We start from the raw sequence: 12,593 nt of genomic DNA, 5'->3' as shown, positions 1-12,593 counted from the left end.
TCAGAAGGTCAGCAGCATCAAATGCAATGAGAGGTCAAGAAGGATGAGAACTGAGAAAAGACCATCACATTTGGCAATGAAGAGATCACTGGAAACACTCACTAAATTCAGCTGCATTAAATTTTATATGTACTGCTTACATTGAATCAAAAAGCAAAAACATTTAGATATCAAGACAAAAAAAAAACTCCTTTCAACCTCCAAATAGGAATATGAAGACAGTTATGTGAAGAAAATGCCTTGGCTCATGTTGAGAGAGCATTATAAATAAATAAAAACAGAACTTCCCTCCTCCCCATCCCTTTAGTGAGATCAATAGAGATCAGTTCAGATGGAATGAAATGAAACATGAACCAAGGGTGAAAATTGGCCATGATCAGTCTGTCTTAGTTATTGAGTGGAAATCATAAAATGTTATGTAAAATCTGTGATGTCTTTTTCTGCTCCAAGAAATCCATTTTGGCCTTAAGGATCAAAGACTTCCTAGCTCTATTCCAGGATGGTTTGTAGTTAATAATTAGCTTATGAATGATTCAAATCTTGGAAAGTCTTGAAACATTTTCTTGTCCCTTGTAAGAATCATATCTTGACATACAGCATTGTATTAAGTACAAGAGAACCAGGAGTCAGGAAGATTAGTTATTATTTTCAGTTCTAGAACTAGGTAGCTATGTAACCTTGAGTAGCCGACTTTACACTTCTCTGGGCCTCATTTTCTATATCTTTAAAATGTATGGGACTGACTAAATTCTCTTTCTGTCCAAAACTATAGCATCTTACCTTTCTACCTCTCTCCAACTTTCTGACTCTCACTAAAACCATTTTTTTTTTGTTTTCTCATCTATAATAAGATGGGTCCTTTACAACTTTAAATCTATGATCGTTCATTTATGGTCTCCAGCCTCTTGACCTCTCCAGCATTTTCCAAAATCCAGCTTTCTCACTACAATTTCACCCATCTCCCTACACAGGACTGACCATAGAGGCTGTCTCTTTAATGATTCAGGAACTAACACCTAAGAAAATCCTCACTGTCTCATACCCCAACCTTCCGTTGCTCTTGCCATACTAATTCTTAATTCTAGGTACCCCTACCACTCAATATAGTGTCTCCTCTGTATCACTGTAGGAAAAAAATTAGAACAGATTTCACCCAATATAAACTTAAGGTATAAACCCAGTTGGTTCTTACTGGTTAGAATTTTCTCTAGTTTTATGACTGTTGTTCTCCTCCATGATTACTCCAAATACTTTTCTTTTCCCTTAAATTCCCAAATGAACCCCATCCCTTTCACTTTAATAGCAGATGACTTCACTGAAAAGACTAAGGTTATCAACTCAAATCCTCAAAATTGATCGGTATCATGTCCTCATTTCCCTTTTTTTATAATGTCTCAGGAAAAATAGGTAACTCTCATCCTGGCTAAATAATTATCCTGCAACTATGCCATTAATCCCATCATCTCTAGCTTATTTCTAGGCTCTTGCTCAATTCTCAAGGTCTTTCAAGATAACCTTATGAGATAGCTGGCATGTATGAGGGTCAACCAGATGAAGTGACTTGTCCAAATATACCTACACATATAGGAAATGACAGATGAGCCTCTAACTCCAGTTTCCTTTTAACTGCAAAGCATTTCTTTATTTAATTATCCCCTTTTATGCATCTTCAATCATTTCTTTTCTTTCCATTATCCTCCACCTATGTTCTCATCAATCCCAAAATAAAAAAAAAACTTTCTCTTGAACATTGTTCTACCCAACTACCATTTCATCTCTCTCCTCTTTCATAATAAATATAACTTTTTTTAAAAAGTCTATGTTTAATAGCCAATACTTTCATTTTTTTCATTTCCTCTCTTATGATTTATCCCAACCACTCTGCTAAAATTACTGTCTCAAAGGTCACCCCTAATTTCAGTCATCAAATCCAATGCTGTTTTTTCCCCCAGTCCTCATCTTCTTTGAGGAATCTGTAACATCAGACATTCTTGAACATGCCAAGAATGAAATAATCCCTACCTACAAGTTTACATTCTAATGGTGGAGATAAGTACACATGTAAGCCAATACAGAATGAATACAAATAACTGCAAAGTATGCAAATACAAGATGGTTTAGGAGGAAGGTACTGGAAGTTGGGGGAATTAGGAAAGTTTTTCAAGCAGAAGATGATGTTTACTCAGTCTTGAAGAAGAGAGAAGCTCTGTGAAATGGAAAAATGCATTCCAGACATCAGCACTTGCCAGGGCAGACCTACTTTTTTCACTGTAGGGAAATCCCTATGCCAATGCAGACTGTCACATTGTCTACACTACGTAGTTTAAGTGAATTTCCAAGGGCTCTGATTCTAGGTCTGCTTTCTATCTGTATGTCTTGCTTCCTTCCCCTCATCTTGCACATGCTAAATGCTTAATAAATGTTCATTCAATTGAATTAAAATTTTTATCTCTGCTCACAGAACTTCCTGTCCATCCCCCTATAATTTCTCTATTTCATTGAAAGAATTTTCCCATGCACATAGTCTAATTGAGACCCTCATCTTGTCTTATTTAGACTATTAATAACAACTTCCTGATTCATCTTGCTGTTTCCAGCTTATCCTTTCTCCAATCCTCACTTCACATTGTATCCACATAATCTTACTAATATAACACTCAGTTCTATTCATATTAGTGTACATAAACTTTCAATATCTCTCCAACTGCCTAGCTAACAGAGTAAAAAATTTGTAATTCTGACATTTAAAATCCTTCATATTTTCAGCATTATCTCTAACTTCTCTCTATAGATTGTACGTTCCAGTGAACAATTCCCAAACCCTTGGCTCTTGTCTCACCCTCCCCTATAACTGGGTGTTTGCTTATGCAGAGAATGAACTCCTCTTTCTCCAATCCCAGCTGATTGCCCTACCTTTCTTCAAGGCCTAATTCAGGTAATACAATATCTCCCCCATAATCCCTTTCTTGACCTCATCCCCTGAAGTGAAAATTATCCAGACTTAAATTGGATCGCTTCTTAGCATTTATTTTATTCTTCTCTGTATCATACTATAGTTATTTATAGACAAACCTTTCCCTGAAACAACCTAAAATAGTAGTATCCTTGAAAGAAGAGTCTTTCCTATCCAAGTCACTCAATAAATCAATCAACCAATCAATAAACATTTATTGTTTACCTTGCACTAGGCACTATACTTAAGGAAGAAGATACAAAGAAAGATGAAAAAACTGGTCCCACCCTCAAGGAATTCATATTAGAATGGAGAAGACAACATGTAAACAACTAGGTATATCTGAGATACATACTGAATAGTTGGAACAGTCTAAGAGGCAATACTATTAGCATTTGTCTGGACCTATAAGCTATTGCAGTAGTTCAGACCAGAAGAGATGGAGACCTGAATTAGGGTTGCTTCTACATGGGTAGAGAGAAGAGGAAAATGTTGAGATTAAAAAGTACAAGAATTGGTAACAAATTAGATAAATAGAGGAGTGAGAGTGAGGAGCTGAGGATGACTCCAAGGTCACTGATGGAATGGTGATGTCTTCAACAGCAATATGTATCCACCTATTAAAGTAATACATACCTTTCCTTCAGAAGAGGAGAGGATTTGTTGGGAAAGTTAATGAGTACTCTGTCAGATATATTGAGTCTGAGATACTCAGAGGACCTTCACTTTGAGATGGCCAAAAGGTAGTTGATGAGAAGCAACTGGAGCTCAGAAGAGATTTGGGCTGGATATCATTGTTTAGTCCTTTTAGGTCATGTCTGATTTTCCATGACTCCATTTGGGGTTTTCTTGGCAAAGATACTGGAGTGGTTTGCCATTTCTTTCTCCAGCTCATTTTACAGATGAGGAAACTACGGCAAACAGGATTAACTGACTTGCCCCAGGTCACACAGCTAGTAAGGGCCTGAGGCTAGATTTGAACTCAGGAGGAGAAGTCTTCTTGATTCCCAGTCTGGTACTCTGCCCACTGCATCATCTGGCTGCCCACGGATACGTATTATGCTTTATTATTCTATTACATTTTTGCCATTGAGAGGCAGTGATGCAGAACAGGTAGATGTTATTATTATCCCTATTTTATAGATGAGGTAATTGATACTTAGCTTTTGTGATTTGCCCAGGGACACACAGCTAACAAGTAAAGAAACCAGGATTCAGACTCAGGCCTCTATGACTCCAAGTCCCACATTCTATCTACTGTTCTACCTAGCTTCTCACAAACCTAAATAAACTAAAAACTGCAAGTCCAAGAAAACACTTGAAAATTAAGTAACAGAGAATTTCTACCACTAATACAAACAGGGTCATATTACATCACTGCAATCCCTGAGCTTTTCTCATATCAAAAACCAGAAATGACTTACATTTGCTGAAAGTTGAGATGTGAGCGTTGCAACCTTTTCCTGTGATGCGACCAGCTCCCTCCGTAGTTTGTGAATTTGCTAAATTTGGGGGAAAAAAATTGAATGTACTAGTTTAGCTTGACTTTCAATTAAGACTCATTCTAATGACACATTTTGATACGAAGGACACTATGAAATCTGGTAAAGGTCAAACTGACAGGTATTAAATAGATGGACAGACAAATGATAGCGATGGATAGATAGACAGACAGATGGAGCATCTAATTTATCATTATTATTATTAATATTTTTTACTATATCCCAGACTGTACTGTTGGTACTACCAAGTTTAAAAACATAGGGGCAGCTAGGTACAGTAGTAGATAGAGCTCCAGACTTGGAATCAGGAAGACCTGAGTTCAAATCCAGTCTCAGACACTTGACACTTACTAGCTGTGTGACCTTGGGCAAGTCACTTAACCCCAACTGCCTCTCTCACACACACACACACACAAACAAAACCAAACAAAAACATTTCAAATATGGGGCGATTCACAAATTTGTTCATCTCTAGTCAATCTTGGTACATCCAGAGAGGCTTATCACCAGCCAGCTGGCCAGTAAATAATGAATTTTCTTAACAGAAACGTATAAAATATAGAAAGATTCCACTCTGAAATACTAGCCATGGAAAAGCCCCTTTCAATGAAATTGTGGGGGGATGGTTTTTTTAAATATTTATTTAAGTTGATCTTTATGCTTTCATTAGCTGATGATTTATTAAGGATAAATGAAATTGTTTCACTAAGAAGAGAAATACTCAATTTAAAGATTCAAACTCAGATTCCCCATACAAAAATTCCAAATCCTAAAGAAAGAAATACCAAATTATTTTCAGCATTGAAATCAAATTCCACTTGTGATACACTTAGAGCAGAGAATGAGAGAGAACATAACTATATGCTAAATATCATGAATCAAACTTGAAAACAAAATAATTTTAAAATTTCTTTGAGCTCCCTTTGCTTTTACCTTCCCCTGTCAACAAAATCATTGTCCCCTTTCATCTTATATCCTCTTATCTCAAACTTATACACTAGAAGAAAAGCTTTAAAATGTTTTTAATCTTAAACTATTTTAAAAATTCATTTGCTTCCTACATTGACAAAAATTTCCAAATCCCTGTGTGTGTATGCTCTGCTATTAGACTACCTGTGGTCTCTCTTCATCTGTATCTATATGTCCAGGTTTGGCTACTTTGATGCTTGTAGAAAATTCTATAGCCGATAGGCAAGCCAAGTCTCATCTCTAATATATGCGCTTCAGGGAACAATCAGTATTCATGTTGCCTAATGTAGGGAAGATGTCTACATTTCCTATTAGTGTACTTTTCACTAAATTATACCTTAATGAGTGTTTACGATAGTTTTGTTGTCTGGCACATCCATTCATTAAGACGACAAGAAAGTATTTTTTTTTAAATGAAAAGGTAAACCACTGAACTGTTACACATTAATTTAAAATACCAAATCCTTTTTTTCCCAAAATTAACCCAGATGTTAGGTTAAAAATACAGTGGGAGATATCTGTCATCTTTGCTTCAAGAATTAATTCATATGTTGACCTCACACTAATTCTCTTACCAATATTAAGTATGAAATTTAAGTCATTATTAGTAGGCACCTGCATTTTGTGAAATTTTTTGGGCATTTAACTCTACAGTAAGTCCTTTCCTTAAAGGATTTGGTTTTTTAATGGTGAAAAACTTTCTAGTCATATAAGGCTCTATTCTCTAATGACAATCCTTCTTTGTGGCTTAATTACCTTGGCCTGAAAAAAAGATTCCTGACATGGTTCAACTAAATTCTTTTTTTCCTCTTCCACAGTCAAATGGAAGTTAAAGTCTAACATGGATTAGTTTGCATATTTGGTCTAGGTGATTTTCAAAGAGGGCAAGTTTGGGATACTTTATTCTACTACATTTCACAAAAATATTAGTTTTCTCTGTTAAGAGAGCTCTAGGCCAATGGAAAAATAGAAGGCTATCAGATGTTTGTTGTGTTTGTAAGTTAGACCTCAAATTATTACTGTTCAAAAAGAGATACATACTGATGCCAAACACCGCTCTAGTTATTTTCATATATTTTAAAGGACTCTGGGAGTCATGTTCTTAGATCTCTAGACATAATGTCACCAAATCATCTTAGATAACTTCCTGTCTGTTATACAATCATCTTTCCCTTAGTGGTCTATTCCAACACAAAACTCTAATTCGATCCCATTCTCTGTATGGACACTTAGAGTTTGAAACAGAGTTCATCTGTGATATGATCCAGAATGCATTCAGAAGCAATACTATTGTAAATAAGAAAAGCAAAAATGCTTAACAACCATATTATGAGGTACAGATAGTGAAAAAGAAGCTGGAACTTGCTGAGGAAGCCAAGAGATAAGATATTTCTTGATCTGTATCAAGCTTTTCAACCATGTTATAGGCCTTGGAAAAAAAAAACGTATGGTTTACCATGGAAAGTAATTTGGGCATTTGAACCTCATGGACATGCTTCAGTCTACCAACTGTGAACACAGAAATGACATTAAAATGTATGCTGATGAGGGATAATTAAATAGGGATTGCAAGAAAGGAATTTATCTGCATGGGTAGTTGCCAACACAATTGTTTTTCCTCTTCAATTGTGTTGCCTCAGCATAAACCATCCAGAAAATCATTATTTCTCTTTGAAGAATATCTAAGTTAGATATCTTCTGGCAAGGTCACGTCTTACACACACACAACACACACACACACACACACACACACACACACACACACACATTCTCTGTAGACCCAAATCTGACTTGAACATGATAGAGAAGTATATGGTCAAATTTTTGTATGGGATTAGAACCACATACCTACCACACAAGCCTCACGAAACAGCCATCAGAGTCATAAATGACTTTGCGAACAACCAAGTCGATTAGGGAATTGGACTTAAAGTCACTTATTTTGTCCTGTAAATATCTTACACTTAGGAACCAGTACATACTGTGGCATTCCAGAGGCCTGGCGAAATGAAATTGTAACAAAATACCAGTTATAGAAGAATCTGGACTAGAAATCTGTGTGGTGAAAGTGCCTACAGTATTTCCCTTTAATTTTGAGGGGTCTTTTCATTAAAAGAATTCTGGTACCTTTCTACAGTCTTTCTGTAAAATATTCTCAGCAAATAGAAGAGCCCATATTTGTCCAGCAATTGTATCATGGAGACCTCTAGTGGTAGCAATGTCCCATTATTCATGAATTTTAACACCATTAACATGTAAGAATGCTATTAGGATTTAGGCATAGAGAGCTACAATTAATGATAGACTGGAAGGAAGGAAGGATAAAAGAAAGGAAGGAAAGAAGGAACAAAAGAAGGAAGGAAGGGAATTAAAAGAGAGACAGAGTGGTAGGAAGAGATGATAGAGAGGTAGAGAGATGATAGAGATAAAGATACATAGAAATAGAGATGATGGAGAATTATTATTATTTATGTATTTACCTCAGAATGCGCTTTTTCTTCAGCCTGTGAAAGAGAAAGAGTGACTTTAGAATCAGGGAAATTTAGTATACATACAAGTGAAATGCATTTAGGGTTATTATTTAAATTCTCTTGGTTTCAGTTTATTGTCTTTGGTGGTAAACTAAGTAGTTGGACTCTATAACCTCTTTATGGAACTTTCCAGCTCTAAATCCATGACCTTATGGTAAAGAATGAGTTAATGATGTCATTAGAATCAAGTTATTTGCAACCTAAAAACAGCTTCCTTTCTTTTATGATTGACAGCATACTGATCATAGCATCAGATAGAAGCAAAAAAAAAAGTATAGGGGAATCTGACTGTTTCTAGTTAGACTTTAAGGGCCATTCTGTATGACTTATGGGAAATGCAATGGCATCAAAAACAATAATTCTTATAAATCCCACAACAGAAAGCCAAGTCCTTATATACTGTCCTAACATATCTTAAGTGAAGCAAAAAAAAGTTGCAAAACAAGCAAAACAAACAAAAAAATTCAACTTTGTGAACCTCTGCTGATCACCATTGTTTTCATTTCTATTGTCTTTCTCTATTAAGCCACAAGTCAGCAAAATGAGAGCCCTAAGTATGACAGTGGTAGAAGTAGCTGATAAACATCTTTTAGTTTAAGAGCTTATGAAAATGAGGACTGTTGGAGTAGCCTGCTGGGTGTTTTTGGCCTCAATTGTGAAAAACACTCTTAGCTCTGGTTTATCTCTTCAGGCTGGGTTGCAATAATGCTAGGAAATGAGTTAGGGGAGCCATTTCTTTTGGGAAGCCGCCTCGTTCCAGCAGAAGCAGGAGAGGGGACAATGCTACTGAATAAGGCAACTGTGTTCATTGCATTCAAACAGTTTCATTTAAAACCTGAAAAACAATCTTTTGTCTGCTGTTTTTAATTGCCCTGATTAGTTGATACAAAAATACCTGTAAGTAAAAAAATAAACTATTCTTTTTTTTTTCTTCCCTCCAGGAATGAGTAAAAATAATAAGCCAGCACAAAACAAATGCTATACCTAGATTTTTGTTGTTTAGTCATTTTTCAGTTTTGTCTGACTCTCCATGATCCCATTTAGGGTTTTCTTGGCAAAGATACTGGAGGGGTTTGCCATTTCCTTCTCCAGCTCATTTTATAAATGAGGAAACTGAGGCAGACAGGGTTAAGTGACTTGCCAGAGTCACTGTTAGAGTTAGAAGGGCTTAAGTTTCCACAGGTAGAATAATGCAGAGATTTAAAGAACAACAGCTCCAGGAGGTAGTACACTGCAGGTAGGCTCAGGCTTAGCCAATTAAAATAAGTTGACTGTTCCATAAAGACCCTCAAATCAAGATAAGGGTCGAGCCAGCTCAGACCCGTTAGGGTCAACCTGAGGACACCTGAAAAATGTTAGTGCGCCTGCTTAATGAACTTCATTACTATTATCTGACACACCCCGCATAAAATTAGAGCCTCATTAACGAGTCATGGGATGTATGACCAAGGGAGGGGGAACAAACTTGAGCATATCAAGGAGAAACATGTAAGGAAAGGTGTAACCTGGGAAGGGTTGGACCAATCCTGGCCTGGGAGGTTTGGCGCCGAATTCAACTGCATAAAAGCACACTTGCCCTTACACTCAGGGCCCACCCCTCCTGAAGAGGGGTGGAGCCCGCTTCTGGCCAGAAACTTCTAAATCCTCTGGACTTTCTTTTTAATAAATTTTCTTGATACTAAATTTTTGGTGTCAAGTCTATTTCTAACAGTCATACAGCTAGTTAAATGTCTGAGCCCAGATTTGAACTCAGGAAGAGGAATCAGCTTCCTGACACCAGGCCTGGAAGCTTAGATGCTCTATTTCAAAACAAATCACATCATTTTTACTTCATTATGGCTGTGCTGTTGTATTTTAACCTCGGTTAAAACAATAGCAAATCCCTTCCCCCTCCAATAACAGAATTTCTTTTCTAAGTAGAAGAACTCATATGTAGATAGATAGATGATAGAGATAGACACACACATATATACATATATACACACATACATACACACACACATACATGTATACACATATACATACACATACACATACATATGTGTGTATGTATATATATGTATATATATATGCAATTTTACACATTAAACAAGGCAACATATTTTAGGATGGGAAGGGGATGATGCCACATGGGAAGGATTTGGAGTGAGGTTCAAATGCTGCCTCTAGTACTTATTCCTGGTATCATCTTGACCAAATCACTCATAGATTTAGAACTGGACTACACCTTAAGGGTCTTCTAGTCCCAACCTCTGATTTTATGGATGAGAAAGCTATGGGCTAGAGAGGTTAAGGGACTTCCCAAATCCACACAAATAGATACCTACCAGCTGTATGACCCTGGGCAAGTCACTTAACCCTGTCTGCCTCAGTTTCCTCATCTGTAAAATGAGCTGGAGAAGGAAATGGCAAATGATTCCAATATCTTTTGCCAAGAAAACCCCAAATGGAGTCACAACAAGTCAGATACAACTAAAATGATTAACAAGAGCAAAGTCCAAATCTCTGATTTGCCAGATGAGAAAACTAAGGGCTGGAGAGGATAAGGTCACATAAATAGGACATGTAAGAGACCTTATCAGGTTCCTCATCTCTAAATGAGGAGGTTGGCCTAGATGGTCATTAGCATCTTTTTTGTTTCTAAATCCATGATCCTATGGCTTATATTTTGATTTCACAGAACCATATACAAGTCATATACAGACATGGCTTGATCTCCACTTCAATTTGCTCTGTATCCTGGATAGTCCCCATATTTTCTTTTATTATTCTTATAATTTATTCTAATTACTTTTAAAATGTTTATTTATTCTTACTTTTAATTTATAAAGTAAAACATGCATGTTCATAACATAACAGAATTTTTAAAAAAAGGTGATTGCCTATGAAACTGCAAATTTATCCATCTTGCTATTCTTTTTAAATATATAATAAAATTATCATGCAATTTCCCCCCTTTTTTATTCCCTCCCCATGTTTTATATGAGTTATTTGTATATTACTCTCTATTTTTCCACCTATCCAAATGCTACTTCTAGACTTGTTCTTATCAAGGCATAATAATTTAAAAATGGCCTAAGATGGTCATAACACCTTTGGTGCTACTATATGAGGTGCTTTTCTTTGTTCCACTGAATTTTCCATCAACAACACAGTTCAAAGCTTTCTATTGAAATTGATTCTTCCCTGAGGGTTATAAAACAATTATATAGCATATTCTCTGCTGTACATATTGGCTTTTGCTATTGGTTGATTAAAAAGGAATAACCTGCCCTGTCGATCTCCAACAGGAATGCACCATTTAGCCATCACCCTCATTCAAGCCCTCATCACCTCTTGCTTGCAATATTGTAATAGTCTCCTAATTGACTTCCCTGCATTTGATCTCTCTTCTCTAATCTATACTACCCCAAGCTACAGAATTGATATTCTAAAAGTTGAGGTCTGGTCCCATCACTGCCTCACTCAAATAATTTCAGCAGTCATTATACTATGTCTAGGATCAAACACAAACCAAGCACTTAGAGTCCTTCACAATCTGGCTCCAAATTATCTTTACAGACCCATCTCAACATTAATCATCTTCATGAACTGTGTGATTGAGTTAAACTTGATAATATACTGTTTTACCTCTGTGTGTATAAACAGGCTGTCTCCCTTTTCCTTACTCTTCTCAGTATGTAAACTTTTGTCAAAGTCAAATTCAAGTGTTACTTTCTATATAATGCTTTTCCTGATCTCCCCAGCACTTAGTGTTCAACATTCCCCCATTAAAAACAAAAAAAAAACCAATAACAAAAAAGAACCCTACTTTGTATTTAGTCTTTATATATTTTGCAAATTCTAACCTATTTCCTCACTGGTTTTCCCTAGTAGAATGTCAAGTCCCTGAGTTTCGTTTTTGTTTTTGTACCTGTCTCCAGAGTCTACCATACTGCCCTGTCCATTGAATATTCTTAATAAATACTTACTGAAAGGCATTCTGGGGTTGATTCCTTGTTTGGCCATTTATTGTTGCCTTGGGCCAGTCCTATGAACCCCCTTGACCTGGGTTGCCTCCAGAGTCCCTTTCGGTTTCATATCTGTGATCTTAAGACCTGCAGCTCCTTCTAATCTCTGTACTTTGGCTCATGCTTTTCCTTACTCCTAGAAGATATTTCTTCACCCATCTTTGTCTGCTAAAATTCTGCTCAGTTCTTCAAGATTAAAGCTTAATCATCACTTCTTAGGCCAGAAACCCTGAGGGTCTTCCCTTCCCAGTTTGATTTTTTGTTTTGTTTTGAGTAGGCAACTAAGGCCATCTTTTGCTCATTTCTTGCCTAGCCATGAATGGGTGTCATCTTAGACAAAATGAGACCTGGCTTAAAAAGCCAAGGTCTCCCACTGCATCTGCCATCATCTCCAGTCATCTTGACCTATCTATGTCTTGTCCCTGGACTCAGATGACCCTGGAGGAGAGAGTGATGCAATGACTTTGAACAACTCTCTGCCTCACTTAAATCCTATTCACCTGCAAGTCAAGACATCACCCTCCTGATGTAATGGGTCCTCCTCGAGAATGGTTATACTAAGCAAATTTTGATCCCCAGCCTAACATAATTTCTGCTTGTTCTAAAATTCTATATTATTTTGCTGTAT

At 36.6% G+C, this 12,593-nt stretch overlaps 1 protein-coding gene across 1 annotated transcript in view; it reads right to left on the bottom strand.

The window, feature by feature from the left end:
* The window catches only part of LOC110213178 (neuron navigator 3), a 449,693-nt gene that overhangs the window by 74,226 nt on the left and 362,874 nt on the right, over window positions 1-12,593 (bottom strand). The window contains 2 exon segments of the mRNA XM_020993448.2: window positions 4,378-4,455; window positions 7,905-7,928. Coding sequence (XP_020849107.1) covers window positions 4,378-4,455; window positions 7,905-7,928 — 102 coding nt within the window.

The sequence above is a fragment of the Phascolarctos cinereus genome, unplaced genomic scaffold (genome assembly GCF_003287225.1).
Source record: "Phascolarctos cinereus isolate Bilbo 61053 unplaced genomic scaffold, phaCin_HiC Scaffold_1;HRSCAF=81, whole genome shotgun sequence".
In the NCBI taxonomy this organism is placed as follows: Eukaryota; Metazoa; Chordata; class Mammalia; order Diprotodontia; family Phascolarctidae; genus Phascolarctos; species Phascolarctos cinereus.
The sequence above is the reverse complement of the archived record's forward strand: the minus strand, read 5'-3'. Positions and strand labels throughout refer to the sequence as shown.